The sequence below is a fragment of the Schistocerca piceifrons genome, chromosome 2, assembly GCF_021461385.2.
Source record: "Schistocerca piceifrons isolate TAMUIC-IGC-003096 chromosome 2, iqSchPice1.1, whole genome shotgun sequence".
In the NCBI taxonomy this organism is placed as follows: domain Eukaryota; kingdom Metazoa; phylum Arthropoda; class Insecta; order Orthoptera; family Acrididae; genus Schistocerca; species Schistocerca piceifrons.
The window spans coordinates 690673375-690695694 of NC_060139.1; the positions used below are offsets into that span (position 1 = coordinate 690673375).

Below are 22320 nucleotides of genomic sequence, written 5' to 3' on the forward strand. Positions count from 1 at the left end.
CAAAAAGTTTTTATCGTATGAAGAACATATTTGCAGTTGTGCGTAATCCATCACAAACCTGACACACACACCAGTGTCTTTATCACGAACATTGTTCATAGGTTTTTATAAGCGGTACTCCACTCCTTTAGCTGGAATTTTACTCAATACATAAGCAATAGTTCCTTCTTTCCGCATTGGAATTTCTGTTTCGTTTGACTATTTCGATCTTTGATACCACGATAGTATTGATAAAGGCGGAAGTGCAAACAAAACCACCAGAAACAAAAAACTTTCACCTTCAAAGAAATACATAGACTCAATTAGCAACGGCCGCGGACGCCTCCTGATGGACTGGATATGTGCAGCAACGTCTAATTATGACAGTATTTTCATTATGAAAGTATCAGTGCAAGAACTCGTACTATTCACAAATGTGTAACTGACTAGGACATTTTAAGGCGCATGCCTCAGGCACTGCCCTTATCGGTGCTATGCAGGATAGCGCTACATAGCTGTGGGTTCATCCTCCCGACATCGGTTTCGTCTTTGATCCGCGATGTAATGATCTTGTGGAGTATCAGTTCACACCCGCGCAGCGACAGAAATGAGCACCGAAATATTTATTTTGCATCTGTTTTAATTGCAGTGACAGACTGATCTGAATATAACCCGGGGTCTGGGTTAGATTGGAAGGAAACAGGTTGTGAGCAGGTGAAGACAACGGATGTGATGATGTTATGAGAGTCACTACATTGGCGTGGAGAGTCACTACATTGGCGTGAAAAACTCAAGGAAGAAAGTAACTACCGCATGATATGTCCCTGCCAAGTAGTATATCTCGATGAAACTTGGACCACACATAGAAAGAACTGTCACAGTATTGTGCAGAAGGTAACTGAAAGAAATACGTAACGAGATGCCAAAAATTATACTTTTATTGAAAGACAAATTTTACTCTCCAGTCACTGCTGTTTGTGGTGCTCCTCTGGATATTAAAAAGGGCGAGGCCTGGTTCTTATTACGCTTTGTGGCCATTACGAACGGCACTGCAAGCTCTGGAACATGCTCCTATGTTGGCCACATGGTTGGTAAGGAGAACTGGGTGGTGCATGTCGACGTGCTCCAGTACATAACCTCAAGGCGTTCCACACGTACTCTACGGGATTTAAGTCGAGGTAACGAAAAGATCAGTCCATTCGCCGAATACCCACTCGTTCCAAGACCTCTTCCACGTACTCGGGCGCGCATTGCCAACCATAAAAACTAAGTCAGTGCCGAATGCATCTCTGAAAAGAGGGAGGCATAATGTTGCATGGTCGTGGTACTGACCTACAAACGTTTCAACACGATATTCTCGGTGGTCAATGTTAGAGTGACACTGTCCGAGGGGCGTTTGAAAAGTCCGTGCAAAATAAATACTACTTATGTGTTTGTGGTAAACATTTTAGTCTCCTTTCAGACTTATACACTTCATCCAACGCTGTTCTAATTTGTTGATCCCTTCCGAATAATAGGAATTGGCCAAGTCTGCAAAATAGCTATTAGTTGCTGCAATCACCTCCTCGTTTGAATAAAATCTTTGTCTCACCAGCCATTTCTTCAAATCGGGGAACAAGTAGTAGTCTGAGGGAACCAAGTCTGGAGAGTAGGGGAGAGGTGAAACGAATTGGAATCCTATTTCCATTAATTTTGCTACCGCAACTGCTGAGGTGTGTGCTGGTGCATTGTCGTGATGGAAAAGGACTTTTTTGCGGTCCAATCGCCGGCGTTTTTCTTGCAGCTCGGTTTTCAGACGGTCCAATAACGATGAATAATATGCACCTGTAATATTTTTACCCTTTTCCAGATAGTCGATGAGGATTATCCCTTGCAAATCCCAAAAGACAGTCGCCATAACCTTTCCAGCAGAAGGATTAGTCTTTGCCTTTTTTGGTGCAGATTCTACCCTGGTAACCAATTGTTTAGATTGTTGTTTGGTCTCAGGAGTATAGTAATGTATCCATGTTTCATCCACAGTGACGAAACGACGCTTAAAGTCCTGCGGATTCTTCCTGAACAGCTGCAATCCATCCTTGCAACACTTCACACGATTCCGCTTCTGGTCAAGCATGAGCAATCGCGGAACCCATCTTGCAGATAGCTCTCTCATGTCCAAATGTTTATGCAAAATATTATGTACCCGTTCATTAGAGGTGCCCACAGCACTAGCAATCTCACGCACCTTTATTCTTCTGTCATCCATGACCATATCATGGATTTTATCAATCATTTCTGGAGTCGTAACCTCCACAGGGCGTCCGGAACGTTCAGCAAAACTTGTGCCCATATGGCCACTCCTAAAATTTTAAAACCCCTTATAAACTGTTTTAATCGAAGGTGCAGAGTCACCGTAATGTTTATCAAGCTTCTCTGTAGTCTCTTGGGGCGTTTTTCCTTTCATAAAGTAATGTTTAATCACCACACGAAGTTCTTCTTCGTCCGTTTTTTGATAATCACTCGACTTCCTTGATTCACACGAATGCTAAACACAAATAAATAGACCAATATGGCTGGAACTTGGTGTGAATTCTTTACAAAGATGCTGATAACTAAACATGACCTCGATAAGCGCCGGTGGTGCCATCTCTCGGACTTTGCACGGACTTTTCAAACGCCCCTCGTACATCTCCCGAACGTGCTGTTTTCCAGGAGTGCATTCGGTGCTGACTTCATTTTTATGGAAGACCATGAAGACCGCGTCAAAATGCGGAGGTGGTGGAGCTCTTGGAACGAGGAGATACTCGACAAATGGACTGGTCTGGCCGCTCCCCCGACTTAAATGCCATCCAGCACGTGTAGGGTCCGTTGGCGACATCTACCGCAGCACACCTACGTGCACCAACGACCGCCCAGTAATTGTCAACACCGCTGATAGAGGAACAGAATGTCCTCCTACAAGAATTCCTTAGCAACCATATGGCCAGCAAAAGAGGACCTTGTAGAGCAAGCGTTGCCGTATGGTGATCACACTCCCTATTAAGAAACATATCACGTCTTTTGAAATGGTCTGAGGACCATCGTGAATCGAGGTGATTTTAGTCTAATTATTGTCTTCGAAGAAAGTGTTATTCCTGTTCGTCTCATTGCATATTTCTTTCAGTTTCCATCTGTACTGCACTGTTGCAGTTCTTTCTAAGTTTGGTGCAACCCGCTGTCAGCTACGTTATGTGGTAGGGGTTCATCTTGCGGAAGTAAGTTTCATCCTTACGTTTACACGCCAGTCTATAAAGTTTCTTGTGACGCCTATTGTACACATTTTGGATTTCATGAGAGGTTTATTTCCGCCAGTTTTATTAGTATTGGTCAAAGCAGATGGGTGGTATCGGTAGGTTCAATATTTCCGAGGTTCTGGTACGCCATACTGACCTCTGCACAACACACAGACCGCGCCTACTGGACTCAGCACGTGAGTTTCCACCGCCTGTCCTCATCTTTATTGTTAGTTCCTATCACGCATCCAGTAAAAGTCTTGACACGTATTTCCTCGACAGGAGGCGGAAGCGATGCAGACGGACGAAAACAACAACAACGCAGTGAACAACAACATTGTGCTGCCCGAGGTGGTGGTGGTACCGGCGCTGCTGGTGGCCGACGTGGCGCACGACGCAGATTCCGGGCCGCAGCTGGTGCCGCCAGGAGACCAGCAGGTAAACTGGCGCGTCGCCTAACTGCATCTACTGTACACCCGTACTCTGCAGATCACTGCGAAGTGCACGGCAGATGGTATGCCACATTTTACCAGTCATTAGGGCTTTTCACCAGTTCCATTCTCGTATGGACGGCGGGAAAACTGACGTTTAAATGCCTGTGCGCGCTGTAATTAATCACACCTCCAGACCATTCAGCAGAAAGCCCATTCCCTCCTCTGCCTTCTTAAACTCCTGTCTGGCCGGACATGGGGATTGCATCCTTCTACCATCCTCCACACCTACAAATCCCTCATCCGTCCTATCGTCTGTTATGCCAGCATTGCCTGGATCTCCGCACCCACCCGCTTTTACAAGGCCCTCCAAATCCTGAAACGCCATGCGCTCCGCCTTGCCTTCCATATCTGCCTTGCCCCACACGAGTCCTGTATGAACTCATGCCCTTCCCCCCCCCCCCTCCTCATGTTCCTCCAACATCTCCCCATCCTTTACATTGTCAGCAGGCTTGATCCCTCCCACCCTCTGGTTTCCTCCTTCCTCTCCACCCCCCACCTGTTGCCACACCTCTATCGCTGCACCCTTCCCTCTCTCCACCTCCACACCCTCCATCTCCTTCATCAGGGCAATTTCCAGCGCCTCTCCCTCCCAGATGATGATCTTCACCGTGACATCTACCCTTCCTTCCAACTATAACCTGGCCTTGTCCCCCCCTCCCCAGGGGCCCTTTTTCCTCTCCCCTCCTTCTCCCAGAGCGGATTTTCCTCCTTCCCCCCCTGAGACCCTGAACCCCATCCTTGCCTCTTTCCTTCCCACATCCCTCCCTACCAGGCCCTCTTCAGTGCGCCCCCCACCCATCTCCCCCTCTCTTCCCCTCCCTCCATCCCTTCTTCTGGTCTCCCTCATCTCCTTGCACCTGGCAGATTCTCCGTTTTGATCATCGTCAGTGTGCCACGTCAGTGTAGTGTTTAGTGCTGTTTCTCCTGAGCATCGAGAGGTGTGACTTTAACTGTGTGCTGGCATTGCACTTAGTGTCACTGTCAGTGTTTGTTATGTGCAACGCCATCCGTCGATACTTTTATGCTCCGGTCAACTGTGCCTTGTGTTCTTTTAATTGTTCCAGTGTGTGGTTTTTTGTGTGCACTACTTTTTTACGGTTTTTATCTCCATTTTACAGTCGCCCCTTTTTTTTACCTATTGTCTTCCATGATGTTCCCCCTTTTTTTATATCTATGTTCACCATGTTTTCTCTTTTGAATATTTTTAAATGTCTTCTATTGTTTGTTCTATGTCTTTTGGCTGAAGAGCAGAGCATATGCTGCTGTCAGTCCGCCCAAATGTGGAATTGAAATACAATAAAGAATAATGTAATTAATCAAACATTGTCCCCACGATACCTTCAGAAGAGATACATTAGGGTATTTTAGCATATACACACAATAATTTAAGGCCGGTTCTTGAAATTTTGTAAGTAGGCTTTCTCGGGGTAGTTTACGTGGTGTCCAAAGATATGGAAACACTAAAAACACAACACATTATCATGCCTAATACGGTGTAGGTAAACAGTTGGCACTCAAAACGTCTTCCGATCGTCTAGGAGTGGATGCATACGGATCCTGCATGATTTACAATGAAATCTTATAGTATTCTTCCTGCAAAATAGTGGCAAATTTAGGTAACGATAATGGAGGTGGATAGCGATCACGAACTGTTCTCTCGAAAGCAGGCCCCAAAGTCTCATGATATTGAGATCTGATGACCGTGGTGGCTAGGTGAAATAAGTCAGTCCTGGATGATGTGAGCTAAGTGAACAGGGGCTCTTGTCTTCCTGGAAAACAGCATCACCATTGGGGAACAAACATTGTACCATGGGATGGACCTAATCAGCCAAAATCCTTACAAAATCCTTGGCAGTAATGCGTCCCTGCAGAGTAACCACGGGGCCCATGGAAAACCACGATACGGCTGCCCGAAGCGTCGCCGAACCCCGCCACGTTTCACTCTCAGAACGTGAACGCCAGAAAATGGAAACGATGTGAAACGAGCCTCATCCGACCAAATGGCTTTTTCCCGTTGCCCTATGGTCCAGGTCTTATAGATTCGGCACCATGTTTTGCTATGACTGCCACTGAATAACTGATGAGTGACTTAGGAATACTAGCTTGCAGTGCAATTCCCTGTTATGGAGTTCCTGCAGTATTGTATTTGTGTTGACTGGATTCGCGAGTATGACATTCAATTCTGCAGTGACGTTTGCAGCTGTCCTCGTCTTATTTTTCGTCATAATTCTCTTCAATGACCGTCTGTCACGATCATTCAACACACACTTTCGTCCGTGTCGTATCTTAGCGGATGATGTTTTACCGCCTTTTTGTACGCGTTACAAATCTTCGATACGGTGCTTCTTGAAATACCAAACTACTTGGGTTCCCTGGGTTACGGAAGCACTCACCATACGACTACCAACAATTTGCCCGCGTTCTAATTTACTCAGCTCCATCACGAAGCACTTACAACTACACAGGACAGTGCCCTGAGAACGCCTGACTCTTAGAACTTATTGAAGACATCGCACAGGTGCCGTTCGTGATCAAATACACCAGCTCAACCTACAAGCTTTGCTAGCTACTGTATTTATGTAAGGGTATACATTGCTCGCGGTGTCCTATACTTTCGTCCAAGCCCTGTCTGTCTTCTAGAGTCTGCCAGTTCAGTTTATTCGACACCTCTGTGACGCTCTCCCGTGGGTCAAACAATTCTGTCACCATTCGTGCTGCACTTTTCTGTATACGTTCAATACCTCTTGTTTAGTCCCACTTGGCACGGGTATTACACACTTGAGCAGTATTCCAGGCTAGGTCGCACGAGTGATTGGTAAGACTGGACTAGGTGATCATTTCATTTCGCATACCTACGTAGTATCACAGATAGATATTTGTGTAAGTTGAACGACACCAACTGTGACTCATCGATATTATTGTCATAGTCAAACGTACCCGTTGGCTTGACTAACTTTTTCACTTGCGCATCATGTTTATTGCCCTGTTATCGAGTTTGCAATGCTAAATTCTTACCCTGGCAAGACTGCGCTAAGACATTGGAGGAGAAGATGTACAAAGATAGGTGTTTTATTTTATTTATTCTTGTGGATGCTAGTTTAATTTCTTTTAATCTGCATTCAATGAGTGACTATCAATGAATGATTTTATGGATATCTGAAGATTAACGTAGCTTGGATGCAGAGATAGGAACGAGATATAACGTGCTTGGAAGTTACAAACCCAGCGACCCTCTTTCCCCACACGTTTTACGCAGATGGACCGTTTCTCTAGTCAACGCCGTTTCAGACACGGCAGAGGAAAGAACAGAGCCTGAGCAGAAAAGAAAATGCGAAGTCTGGAAGGGGAGATGGTTGGGCACTTCAAATTCAAGGAGTCTCTGTCCTTTCCTCTCCTACTTTTTGAACAAACGTAGTGTTCTCTGTGTTTCATGGAGACGGGCACGACAGAGAAGGAGACAGGTTTGGCCTAGGACGAAAAAGTTGGGATGGTTGCGAGAGGTCTTGATTGATCACTTCAAACTTAATTAATGTGTTTAACATTAGCTTCGTGATACGGCACTCTTCCCTAACTACCTAACCTTAAGTCTGTTACAGGAAAAGCCACGTATAACACTAACCTGCCGTGACACAAGCTAATGTTACCGTCTGAGAGGATTTGGGAAATTTTGACCGCTTGCTTGCCTAATGAATGCAGGTCTTGGACCGTAATTTTGAATATAGTGTAATTAATAGAATGACTAAACAGACTTTAACTTTGGGTCTAATGAAAGTAGTAAATTTCGTATACGAATGAAAAATGAATGGTCGCCAGCCCAATTAGGCACATTTATTAGAACTTATATGTTTAAGAAAACTAAATATTAGTTTTTGATGTAACTTTCATTCAGATTATCGTTGAATAGCACACAGGAAACAAACGGACACAGGGCATTCTAAGCTGAGGGTAGCAGTAGTTACCAATAAAGCACAAACCAGTAGTCACAGAAAGCAAAATTGTACCCAACTCATAATAATAACAGCTATAATCACGATTATTACGTGACTCAGTACTGAAATGTTATTGCAGGAAGCACCGAACTAAAGTGGGACATGGAGGGGCTTGTATCTTAACTGACATGTTAAAACCAGGAATAAAAGAAAAAATAATATCACAATTACATTCTTTACAATCCCATTTAAAGAAATATAGCAGATTTACTTAGTAGCAATAATATTCCAATTATCTTTCTAATATGAGAAGACTATAATGGGGCCCTATAAACTGATATTGTATCACTTGTCAAACTCTATGATTATTTCACCCTTTACATCGCGCCAAGCCACTTCCGTTGTTGAGGGACTTCCTACATCTTTCACATTTCACAATACAAGTGCCCTAAGTACAAACCAGCTTCCAATATACAGTGTTTTTCTTCTAAATATGAGTATATTGTAAAATTTCATTATTTTAAACATCATTTAGCTTTTCCATATATACATTACAATACTTTAAATTTCCTGCCACAAACCAATGACCTTAATCAACAAAGAATACACACTTCGTAATTACAGAACACAGTTACATAATATAAACCTGCTTCTAATGGAGATAAGTGTTACAGTCTCCCCGCACTCGTGAGTGCAGAGGAATCGTTTCATTGGCAGAGGTATTTTCGAATCTCTTTCTTCACTGTTCTGGTGTAATGAACCGTAATTAATACTAAGGCATGTTTCCCATGTGTATCTGTGATGAATGCGAGAGAATAACGATTACCTTAGTTCTTCCCAAATGAATCTATTTATGATATTTTGAACTAATTCTTAGACTACTGCACGTTAGGGGGACCATTCCTTGCTGTTCTAAATGTTCTAATTGTAACTGTAAAATACCTTTTGAACTTTGTCTTAAGAAGTAAAAGATTATCTTTGTAAATTACGAGTGCATTTAACTGTTTATGCAAAGGATCACTAACATTCCCAAGGCAATTTCCACACCACAACTTGCATTTTGAGAGGGGTCATATAGTAATCAGTTTCAATAATTTATCAAGTCGAAAACAGATCTTGATCAATGTGTCTCTGTGCTACGCACACTCCACCAAGTCAGTTTGAAACACCTGTTTGCTTGTAAGTCGTTATTCACTTGCGTGAAAATAGATTTAGGTGTTCATGGTAATCACTAAGGCAACAGGCAAGGAAGGTGACGTGAGGGATTTAAACAACAGCAAAGGAGTATTTCAAAGCTAAAAAAATGTGTTTGACTTATCGACTATCCCCCAGGATAATGGATCTAACAGATAACTTTCAATATGGTACTACATTTTTTCGTTTCTTAATATTTAAAGCAAGTTGCCAATCTCTCGACCACTTAGAAGTCTTATCTAGATCTGATTGAACATTTGTGAAGTTTTCTTCAGATAGTAATTCATTATAGATAGCTGCATCTGTAAAAAGTCTGCATTTACTATTGATACTGACCCCAAAATCATTAATATAGACATGAACGGAAAGAGTCCAAAAACAGTTCCTTGGGGCACACCCGGAGTTACTTCTACATAATGTTGATGACTTTCCAACCAAGATAACCTGCTGCTTAGCAAAAAGTCCCATTGAAAAATGTCACAATTTTCGCTTAATACCCCCATACGTTTGTACTTCTGATAATAACTGTAAATGTGGTACTGAGCCAAAATATTTTCGAAAATCATCTCTGCAGACACGTCTTCACTGGTCATCGGGGCTCAGTTCGAAGCACTTTTAACCATAGCCTGACCTCGTTCGATGTGATACATAGTACGTTTGCAGCATAGCGGTGTGTCCACGATATTCCACGACCCATTTTGTTGACATTCATGGCAAGCCAATCTGGGATTACATTTCAGCAACATAATGGCTGCCACACACAACCTATCTAGGCCAGCAAACCCGCTGGATCTCTCCCCTATTGAGAACGTCTGGAGGATTATGGGCAGGGCCCTCCAAACACTTTGGGATTTTTACGATCTAACGAGCCAATTGGACATAATTTGGCACGATATCCCTCGGCAGAAAATCCAACGACTTTACCAATCAATGCCAAGCCGAATAATTGCTTACATACGGGCCAGAGGCGGACCGACACATTACTGACTTGCTCCATTTGCGAATCTCCTTCTCTTGAACGAATCATCAAATTTTTTCTGAAACTGTAATCATATTTTTGTCTGTACATGCACATCACGTCTACCGATTTCTGTCTCATTCGAAAAATTCCTTCGTAGTGTGTCGTCACTATCTCTCTCTCTCTCTCTCTCTCTCTCTCTCTCTCTCTCTCTATTATTGAATTGTCACCAGCCCTTTATATGAACAGATTCTTCCCCTATCCACTATATACTACATTTCCTGTCTGAAAGCACCTTTAACAGGCTCTCTCTTCTCTGTCCAGGAGTGCCGATACCTGGATGTCTTAATAGGTCCCCCAAGTCCTCCGAAGATGTTCCAGTATGTCACCCAGCCTCGTATTACCACAACCATACCATCGAATCTTTCCGTCCTAGCTCCCACCTCACACATTTTCCCATACTCATGAGTAACGCATGTACCTGTACCTGTTTGTCTTTACATCCACAATTTCTGTACTTACATTGAACTCACCACTATCACTGTAGGCAACACTGTAGGCATCTACATCGTATCACAAACCACATCACATTTAATAAGAAATTTTGTCAACATGCATAATTTTCACTGTGTTTTAAATTCATTATTTTGTTAGTTTGAATAGAAAAGACTACATTTAAAATTTTAGAAAACATTAGGCTGGATAGCCCCTATATAGTAATCACCAAAACGTGTCCCACTACCATGTTGTGGAAAGAAAATATGGTCAATAATGGAAAAAAAGAAAATTTGAATAAATAATACGCACTTCCTTTGCATCACCCGAATCTGTGTTCACTCTGGGCTGCATGCTCCCACAGCTCAGCTGGTCAAAATACCGTTTGCCAAAAGTAGGCTCAAGCTTGTTGGTGCACCCTGGCACAGCCTTACACTATAGGTTGACAGGTAACTCATGAGATCGTTACATGGAAATCAACATCCAAATTTATTGTATTGTAGTGTTTTCAGTCAGATTTCTTGCTTTTTATATTGGTGAAGTAATGTGCAGAGCTTGTTTGCACAGAAAAACATATGAAAGGAAATAATATTTAGTTTCATGGGGCTGTTAAATAAAGTTGTAATAAATTTTTCAAGATGAATTCATTTAACTATAGGTTGGTGCTAATGAATAGTATTGATACCACAAGGCAATACATTTCAACATTATCGAACTCTCTACAACAGTTTTCTTCTTAATGACAGTTTTCCAATACATTTTGTTTTTTGTTAGGTTTCCGTACCACAGTCAGAAAAAAACAGAACTCTTACTGGATCACTTTGTTGTCCATCTATCTGTCTGTATGTTTCTCTGTGCGATTCTCCTGTCCAGATGTTAAAAACCCTTTTTCTCATTAACGTATAGACTATCAAGTTGAAGTTTATGTCACTTATTGAGCTCTACGGCCCCCTAGGGACACAAAAAAAATGAATCTTCCAAATCAATGCTGTCAAAAGATACGGCCATTTATGTCACATATTTCGATACTCGTCAACGCACTCATTAAAACCTATAGGGTACTTCCCGTTAACCTAGAATCTTGAAATTTGGCAAGAAGCAGTATTTCACAGTTCAAGCAAAGGAAAAAAAACGCAAATTTTTAATTTGCGATTATATCAAACGAAGAAATAATGTTGTTGTCATTTATTATCCGAAATCGCTATCGATAAGAGTCAAAAGTCGTCGAGATTTTAGATTCCTAGGGTGGATGAACTGTCTGTATACACAATTAAATTAGTACATAACCTTCTGTGTGTGAGTCCTACTCCCAGTAATCCAGAATTTTGTTTGTATTATTTCAGAATTGTACTGGATTTAGTGAAGGTTATGAAACATAAACGCCTATTACGCCTAAAAATCGGACGTGATGGTTCAGTGCGTATGACATTTTCAATAACATCAAACAAATGTTGCGTTTTTGGGGAAACGCAAGGAAATTAAACATTTCATTTACCAAATACACATGTTTTCCTCAACCTTAAGACACACAACGTAGCAAAAGTGGGGAACTCGCCGAAGAAAATATAATTCTGTAGCTTGTAGCTTGTAGAACTGCGTACGGAAGTAAATGTAAAAATAACGTTTCAAACTTAAGTTTCACGCTCTTACTTGATAGAAAACAGCAGCGACCGTAAATATTTTTAAATCAGCTATTTTTCTCACATTTTAGGCAAGGCTTCGATAAAATTTAAAACTTAAATCAGTGTGCAATGAAAAAAGTTCAAGCCCATGTAAGTTTAATCATAATGAAAACTGTGTTTATGCTTAATTCGTGAAACAACAGCTTTTAAAAAGTGTATTATATCATTATGTTATTGTTGCGTACCTCCATAAACAAGATATTCAGCTGCAAACTGAATAATATTTCACCGAAATTTGGTCTGAAGTCCCTGAGTTACGTAGCAAATAAATAGTTCTGTTCGGCAAATAACTCGAAAACTTCTAAGCATTTAAGAGACAACTTTATGAAAGTTGTTTACTTTCACAGTAAGTGACACATGTACACATTGTTAATGATTTTAAAAAGCAGGACGTCAGTTTTCTCATTTTTTTGTCTGATTTTAAATGGAATAGCCTATATGTGACATTCAGTCATATGGAATCAACGCAGTATGAAAGTCGACGTGGAGACATGACAGAAAAGCAGAAAGGGGCTATAGAATTTGGACCTGTCCATTAGAACACTCGGAAATGCTATTGTACCTCGACCATCCTGCTAAACTACCTTATTTTAATTCTACTGCAATTGTCTGCAACTATTTGGAACAGAAAGTAGAACGTCATAATCAAAATCCTTACACGTTGGTAGCTTTGCGTAGAAAGTGGTTTCAGACGTATACCTACAGAAACTTGTGGACTCTGTTCCTCGACAAATTGAGGCAATGATCAAGGCTAGCAGTAGTGCTAAAAGGTGGTGTTCCCCAAGAGAGACTAATTTTTGTCCAATGTTCTTACTGTCGACAGGTAGTCTCTCAAATGTTCAGTCCACGCACAGCAGTGCACGGTACTAATATGTTCCAATAAGTGGTGCTCACATGCTATTTTTCAGGGGTCATATCTTGGGTTCTGTTCATCACAAAGACAACGCGTCAAGTGTTTTGGTTAGCCATTGGCCTAACGATCATTTTATACTTATCGGAAGAGCGGGCGTACTGTAGCTATCCTGCAGTACAGCATTAAAATTTAAACATTACACAATTCCTCCAACCCAGGCAAATTGAGCAAAACGGTTAATTCTTTTGCTTTAGGAGTGGTCTAGGTTAGACCTTAGGAGGCTTATAAAAGTACCATTCGTTCATTGGCGGTTCCAGAAAAAACGCTTAAAAACCACAATTTTTGGGCTCCAACAGTACTAGCTGTGGGAGTGGTCACTTCTACAATTTCTGTTCATGGTAGACCGTGGAATTTTTTTTCGTTTGTTCCTAATATGATATTCTAGAGAAACTTCGAAACACTTTTTTTCGATATTATTTATCCGTTACTGAAATCCAGAAGTTCAAAGATACCATAGGAGAATCGTGCCTAAGACTGTTCAGTTAAGGAATAACCTTAAATATCTGGGCTATTATCAACAGGAAAATAAAAGCATTACAGGTTTTTATTTATTAACTCAATATCTACAAGTTTAGAAAACAACAGCAGCAGAGAGGTAATACTTTTATTGAACTTCTCAAAAATACAAAAAATGGGAAGTGCGCCCTCTCTCGTTCACCCGTGCTTAAGAGTACTCAAAATGTCCTCAAAGGGTGTGCATTTAGCAAATGTCACGAATGAATGCAATACCACCCTCTAATGAAGAGCACTGTTCATGCCACCCTCTCTCACACTTGATGCAGTGGATCTGGTCCTCTAGAATTGGCTCCTCATACTGCTCATCACGTCCTGGAAAGAAAATAACCGACCTGACTGGTGTCTCTTCAAGAGCAGTAGGCGTGACCCGTCTGGAACGGGATGCCTCCTAAGAAGCATTGTTTTTTATGGAGCAGGATATCTTCCGAGTATTATGTCTATAAGACGGTGCGTGTTTTCTATTCGTATTTCTCTCCAAAATACAACTTTCATATGGAGAGAGTGTTATAACCTCTGATCGTTTGGCTTACTGTCTCCTCACTATCGTTTTTTTAGCTATCAGTAAAGACTAAAGTTCTGCCGAATACACTGTTATTTATGTTGTGTTCTCGCGTGCCACAAATGGAGAGTTTCTATCTGGGTCGCCATTGGAGGTGCTATTCAAATCTGCCTCTTGGGGTTGCCGTTCTTCTGTTTCTCCAAAATTCGGAAATAGATCATCCTGGGGTAGATCGAATACATCAGATGGAAGAAACTACTCCTCTGAAAACACATCGGGATTAAATGCGTTTAATCCTGCTGCACCTTAAGAATGCTATGCCTTCTGCAGAGTGCTAACTCGTTCACAGGCATTACAAAATACCAGGTAGAAGTCACACAGCACGATTGCAGTCCCAGGGTGGTAATGCATCAATTTGTCAGCTGCAGATGCATAAGCAGTTTTAATTGGTCCAAAGAATCCTCGGTTTAGTGGCTGAAGTTTATGAGTGACAAGTGCGGATAGGGATAAAGAAGTTGTGTGATGCCTCGACAATAGAGAACAGCTTAAAAACTGCAATGTTACATGTGACTGTCGAGTATCAAGAGGACACAGAAGTGATTTAGCTAATCAACAAAGAGATCAAAAAATAAAATAAACAAATAAATAAATAAAATTAGAGTTTCTGAAACCACTGTCTGAGATCATGGGGAGAATTTCTTAGGGAGCATCTTCTAAGAGCTCAGCCTTCATCCATTTTCATGGAAATATTAGGGCTGGTGGTATGAAGGGAAAGACAAATTTCATTGCACAGACAACCGTGATACTTTGGCCTCTTTATACTGACACAACCCTCCCAACTAAACGTTTTCCTTTTGGACCTATGATCTTTGGGATCTTGTTAGGAACAGAAGATATTCCTGTCTCATCCATGTTATAGATGCGATGAGCTAGAAACTTTTTTTTTTTTTACTACCTGCTTCGAATTTTTTTAACTCTCTCAGTTTGCGTTTCATTGAACCATTATTCCTGCGTACACTGCACTTCTCTGGAGTCTGAAGTGTAAGATGGTCCCTTTGCAGAAATCGTGGGCCCAGTGCTGTCCAGTTGTCTTTGAGTCCTTATTGCAGTGGTAATCCAACTTGTTAGCCTCTACGTACTCATATGCCAATTGCATGACCTACTTCCTGCTGATACCATAGAACTTAGCATCAAGGTCCCAGACGTGGTTTGCTAATTCGTTTTCCAGCTCATCAGAGAAAATCCTTTTTAAACGTCCCAGTGACATTGGGTGCAGTGTCCTAAAAGGAAACGTAACATATAACCACAATATTTTGAACATAGCCTATGTATTGGTATAGTGGACGTTTAACAAGGAAACGCCAAAAATTATGTTCTCTGTTCACAGCTTTCTGTCTTTTGCTAGTAGACTCCTTCTTACTAAGAGCAGCGGCAACCTTCCGTTTGCTTTCCCGTTTTCGATTAGTTGTCTGGCCTCATTAAGCAGCTTCTCAGTAAAGATGAGCTTCCTGTCCAATTTTCGTACATGATTTGAAGTCATTCTGAAACAAAATCTATCTTTCAGACTCCACAACACTCTTACGATGGTACAAATTTGCAGTTGCGCCCTGCGGAATACGCACGCACTCTTTGGGGACATTAAATGCACACTCTTTCGTAAAGTAACAATGATTCCCAGCAAAGTCAACAGAGAAATGCAGTGTACGCAGGAATAAGGTTTCAATAAACCCCAAGCTGACAGATTTTTTTTTAATTTGAAGTAGGTAGTAAAAGAGAAAAACGTTTTTGCTCATTGCATCTATACTATGGATGAGAAAGGAATATCTGTTGACATGTCATATTTGCAGAACATGTGGATGCGGTATGATAGACTGAAAGCCAACCTTTCAAAATGCAGTCAAGAATTAAAGGCTATTGCTCGTGTACTCTGTAAATAACTTATGAAACAGAGTATCAGAATTACATTAAGAAAGCCGGAAAATGATTCTTACCTGTTTCATTTCGGAAATACGATCTTCCTTCACACACACACACACACACACACACACACACACACACACACACGCACACACACAAACACACACACACACCTACAAGAATGGTAGTGGAAGGGCTCCTTTAATGACCTTGCAGACAAAATTAATAGCAACATCAAGCTTTTGGCAGATGATGCAGTTATCTGTAATGAAGTACTATCTGAAAGATGTTGAGCCGAGCGGTTCTAGGCGCTACAGGCTGGAGCCGCGAGACCGCTATGGTCGCAGGTTCGAATCCTGCCTCGGGCATGGATATGTGTGATGTCCTTAGGTTAGTTAGGTTTAAGTAGTTCTAAGTTCTAGGGGACTGATGACCTCAGCATTTAAGTCCCAGAGTGCTCAGAGCCATTTGAACCATTTGAAAGAAGTTGCATAAATATTCAGTCGGATCTTGATAACATTTCAAAGTGGTGCAGATATTGGCAATCTGCTCTCAGTGTTCAGAAATGTAAAATTATACACTTCATGCGTCGCTGTTGGAATTGGCCAACTCATACAAACATCTGTGTGTAATACTTTGTAGGGATATGAAATGGAATGATTACATAGTCTCAGTCGTGGGTAAAGTAGTCGGTAGTTTTCAGTTTATTGGTAGAATACTGAGGAAGTGCAATTGGTCTACAAAGCAGACTGCTTACAAATCACTTGTGCGACCCATCCCAGAATCTTGCTAAGGTGCGTGGGATCCATACCCAGTACGACTGACATGGGATATTGAGCGTATACGAAGATGCTAAGCACGAATGGCCACAGGTTTTTTAGTCCATGGGAGAGTGTCACAGAGATACTGAAGGAACTAAACTGACAGTCTCTTGAAGATACAGACGTAACATATTCCAAGGAAGTCTGTTAACAAAGTTTCAAGAATCGTCTTTAAATGACGACTCAAGGAATATACTACAATCCCCTACTTATCGTTCACATATGGATCCTGAGGAGAAGATTAGAACACTTACTGCTCGCACAGAGGTATTCAAACAATCGTTCTTCCCGTGCTCCCTACGTGAATGGGGTGGGAAGAAACCCTAATAACTGGTACAATGGGAATTACCCTCTGCCTTGCTCTTCACGGTGGTTTGTACAAAACAGATGTAGATGTAGAGTTTCTACGAGGCATTTATGAAACTACTCTGAACATTACTACGTCGGTGGCAAGCTGATCAGTTTAGCCAACTGTCATTTGCACAAGCTGCACTCTCTATGGGACTGCGAATAGCAAACGGCTCAAATTTTAACTGTACAATCTTCAGACATTCTTCTTGAAACGTCATTTTCTCGTGTTCGGAAATATGTATCCATTATTAAGACATACCAGAAAAACCATGATTTTTGGGTACAAAAAGTGCCATTTGTGGAGATGGCCGCTTCTGTAATTTATATTCATGACAAATCGTCGAAACTGTTACCGTATGCTGCTGAGATGATGTGTTCGTGGAACCTTGAAACCTTTTTCGATCAAAGTTACCGTACTTACCCGCGTAAAATATGGACATAATATCCGGCCGGAGGCATACATGCATTTTTAACTAGGCAGTGAATACGTGGTAAGGGTTCTGTGGTCATCGCTAGTGTTCTGGCTCTGTACAGCTATAAAGACCGTCATGACTTGGAAATGTGAATTATTTGAAATGTCATGAAACACCATCGTCATATAATATAAAATACGGTTATCAACTGGACTCAATATTTACATGCTGTTTTGGAAATGGTAAGCTCTGTAATAGTTTAACTAAAATCTGTCCAAAATTTACTTGCATTTCAGATATTCCCTCAGCCATAATAATGGACGTAGATCGGCCGATCGTTGTGTGAAATTGTCCTCATATGCAAATACTTGTCTTCCCACTTCTAGCGAGCATTCAGATATGCTCAGAGCGAAAAACTGACTAAAACGGTCTTATTAGAATGATTACCAAATATTATATAAAACTGGAAAGACTGCAAATTCAGTATGATATTCCTAATAACATTTTTACTCTTTTAAATGAATGGCGCTCAAAGAGAAAAAATGCAGAAACCTGTAAAGCAAACGATTTTGAGTTAATCTTGTATTATGTCTAATTATTATTATTGTGTCTTTCAAAATACATAAATGAATCGAGTTGTGTAAATAAACTGTCAAAACTTCACTGATTTACAGAATTCCTTTTATATAAGCCGCAAAGTGGCAGTGAGAGGGATATACTGAGTATGAAGGGTTCCAGAGAGAAGCTACGTTAAAGGATTTAAAATTTTCTGTGTTAAAAGAGCGTGAACATGTTCGCATGCTCAAGTTATTATGAGGAAAGTGAAAAGAGGAATGAGGCAGCAGGTTCCCCATTTTTCTCTCAGTCATTAAAAAGTAGCATATTCATCTTTTTTGTGCTCGGACATGACCATTTTTCTGCTGATAAACGTAATGCTTGATTTCTGGCAAATAAGAGCTGCCAACTCCACTTTGCATAGTGCATACTAATAGGGACACAGGCGTATTCCATCAATCACATAGATTCGATGTTGGTTTCAAAGCTCATTTCCTCAGAAATAGGGGAATGTACAGCCTATATACTATGTGTCTGAAAAGGCCCCATACCCAAAGGTCAAAACAGTATGTTGTATGCTGGAATACTTAATACGAGGGTAATCCCAAAAGTAAAGTCTCCTATTTTTTTATAAGTACATAGAATTGTTTATTTCTACAATGGCTTACATCAGTTTACAGCGTGAACATTTAGCTGTTTTTCGACATAGTCACCTTTTCTGTCGATGCATTTTTGTAGACGCTGTGCAGTTTTTGTATGCCCACGTCATACCACCTCGCTGCCATGCTGTTTAGAACGTTATGAACCTCTTCTTTCACCTCGTTGTCGGAGCTGAATCGCTTTCCGGCCAAATGTTCTTTTAACCTAGGGAACAGGTGATAGTCACTGGACGCCAAGTCAGAACTATAGGGTGGGTGGGTGATTATGATCCTCTGAAACTATTGCAGGAGAGCAACGGTTTGCCGAGCGGTGTGTGGGCGAGCGTTGTCATGGAGAATGTGTACGCCCTTGCTCAACATTCCTCTTCTCCGGTTCTCAATTGCCCGTTTGAGTTTTTCAGCGTCTCACAGTACCTGTCAGCGTTAACTGTGGTCCCAGCGATTCAGCTCCGACGACGAGGTGGCAGAAGAGGTTCGTAACTTTCTGAACAGCATGGCGGCGAGCTGGTATGACATGGGCATACAAAATCTGCCACGGCATCTACAAAAATGCATCGACAGAAATGGTGATTATGTCGAAAAATAGCTAAATGTTCAAGCTGTAAACTATTGTAAAAATAAACGGGTCTATGTACTTATAAAAATAGAAGACCTTACTTTTGGGATTACCCTCGTATATTTATTTTATCTAAGTCCAAAAACGCTAAAATACAATATAATCTTAAAATTAACAATTGAGAGAATTCCACTCTTTTGAGTCCAGTGTTCAGCAGTCAGAATAGCACAGCCCTTTGCTGGAAACAAGTCTTCCGTGTCACAGGGTTCATTCAGATTACTCCAAATTGGCAAGTGTTCAAGAGTTGTGCTTTGCCTCACATTCACAGAGCTTACCGTCATAGATACCCCACTTCTTTAAATTAGTCTTCACCTTGTGACCCCTGTTCATGACCTTTTGAGGGTCTCGTAAGACCGGATCTGGACATGACAGCCTGATAGCAGATTCTCTTTTGCTGTCTGTAATCCACCAGGGGCTTTGTTCTTCACAGCTCAGTTTGGTGGGCTACAGCTGAAGCTGGAATTGGAATTGTTGCAAGGAGGAACCTTTTTCTGTATGTCAGTCGTGATGGAAAAGCATGAGCCCTTTCTTCTTTTGAATCTACACTGCTACCTTTCTTCCTACATCTGGAGGTGTTACTGCCAAGAGTGGAAAAATCTTATTGAATGGAGTGGATCTTTGGCACCCTGTGACTATGCAGCTAATCTCATTGAGAGCCACATAAACTTGATGTACAGAGTTACTCCAGACTGAAGCAGCATACTCCGCAGCAGAGAAACACAGAACAAGAGCAGACGTGCAGAGGATGATGGGCTGCTCTGCCCATGTGGCATTTGTCAGTGTGTGGATGAAGTTGTTCCTGGCGCATACCTTTTGTCTCATGTCTCCAGTGCTTGTAAGTTAAGGCACCATCTAGTTTTAACCCTAGATGTTCGGGGTGAACACAGTGATTTAAACTCATCCTTTCCAGAGAATATGTATTTCTATCATCATGCCAAACACAGGGATTTATGGGTCTCCATGTCATCCTTGATATCTTGGGAAGTATCTCAAAAGTTATGTTTTGAAACGATTTGTCACCACTTTTGCGCAATGCTTCATTACATTTGTGCCGACATTGGACAACATGGGACTTGATTATTCCTGCAGAACTGTCTGGTGTGGTAAGGTCCAATCAGGTATATTGATGACATCCCAGCCAATATCATAACATGAGGCCGCTTCTTTTCCCATTCTTGAGTGTAATGGAGATTTTCCTTAGACTAGAAAATCACATTCCTCCTACACGAACTGCGGTACATTGCACTCTCATCAGCAAGGCGTGTCATTTGGGAAGCAGGGTAGCAAAACATGGTGAGCTGCAACTCATTGCTCCATGTTGTCACATAACTCATTCACAAGCATTGGTGAAAGGCCATTCATTTTCAAGTTTGTTTGTTTCATTCTTTTATGTGGCCGTGCAGTATTGTCCACAGCAACTGAACTTCAAGTATTCTTTTGATAATGGATTTCATTGGAGACTGATATTTGACTGAACGACAGAGGCAAATGTTTTGTGTCACATTTTTTGAAGAGGTACGGGTACTTCTCGGACATTCTGTACTTCTATGGCCTAGGGTCACATTGTTCTACTTTCTCCCCAGTATTAAAAACTATGGCTTATATACACAGCTCCCATTTGTCCCTTGACCCTCACAGACTAGTAGAGCACTCAGTGGCAGTCTTGTCCGCAGGGAAGCGAGGAAGAAAGTGACCCGGAAGAACCGATGGATGCGATGGATGAGGAAGAGGAAGAAGAAGATGAGGGCAGAGGCGAGGGTGAGCGCGACACAGATTTTGACGATGTAGAGCTGGATCTGGACCGCGACAGTGACTCTACGCCAGAGCTGGACTGAGCTGGTGGCCTTTTCTGGACGCCACTGCTGGACACATTCAGGGGCGCGACTCTTTCGGCCTTCCAAACCCACCGTGCTGAGATGCTGCTGCTGCGCCACACCACCCTGTTTCGGCTTCTTAAATTCCACAGTTCCCTACCTACAGCTTGCTGCCATGTTCCGCGCTAGTGCCGAACAGCAATAAAGAAGTTTTTCTATCTTGTTACGAATGCGTCATATCTTTTGATCATGGATGAAGGTAAATACATAGCATGAAATGATCTACATTGGAATAAGAAAGTAAGCGCACGATACAGAAGAATTAATTTTATTCATTGAGCATCACCCTAAAAAGATGAACATTCAGTACATCCTGGAACTTTCATACTAACATGGCTGTAAAGTAATAGTTTAAAAAGTAAAGTTTCTTACAGCCTCTTAATACTGACACAATGATACTGTTCAATGTAAACTCATAAAAATCTCTAATGAGCTCCTGAGACAGGCTTCAGCTTGGTTTTCAACTAGCACTCCAACTCCACTGTATGACATGGGTATAGAAAGTGATTTCCACTGACATCTGTGAGTGTATGCAAATCATATTCATATCTTAACACACAGAAGACAGTCAAAAGACAGACTTAAGTTCATTCTACAGTAATAAACCAAAATCCAGCTACGGAATTTTGACATTTGTTCAGGGATATTTTCTGAGTATTCTGGTATAAGAGTCACTTGGTCTCGAGTGGCTTTCTTCAGAGTAAATACATTTAGTCTGATTTCTTATCCCATTTTACCTTCATGTGTGTATTTCACTGAAAATATCAGCACAACAGAGCAATACTTTTGGGGTGTGCTGCATGTGCCATTTGGAAATAGACTTTCTCGATTCACTTATGGTACTTACTGTTGACAACAATACCATAAAGCTCAGTTAAACCTTCAACCGCAAGCTAGCAATCAGTACTGCTCGATTCTGTCTTGGATTTGTTTCTCCAGCAGAGTTAATTGTGTGTTATCGGTGATACACAACAGCATGAACACTACTGACGAACAGTTATCGCAACGTTTCAATGAATTTCGTACCCATCATCTTCTGGCGAAGATGATCATAATACTTTTGCCTCTGTGATTTCTGTTTTGGTCATTTAATTTGCAGACTACTTACCTGTTGTGAAGGCACTTTCACAGAAAAAGAGGTGACTGGAGGAACAAACCAAATAAGTCATAAATATGTTAATACTCTTTAATGAGAACAGTGATA

General features: G+C 41.4%; 1 protein-coding gene across 1 annotated transcript in view; it reads left to right on the plus strand.

Moving 5' to 3' along the window:
• The window catches only part of LOC124775751 (kelch-like protein 10), a 159102-nt gene extending 138025 nt beyond the window's left edge, over positions 1–21077 (plus strand). The window contains exons 11-12 of the mRNA XM_047250580.1: positions 3513–3668; positions 20916–21077. Coding sequence (XP_047106536.1) covers positions 3513–3668; positions 20916–21077 — 318 coding nt within the window. The remainder of the gene's footprint in view (positions 1–3512; positions 3669–20915) is intronic.
• The last annotated feature ends 1243 nt before the right edge of the window (positions 21078–22320 follow it).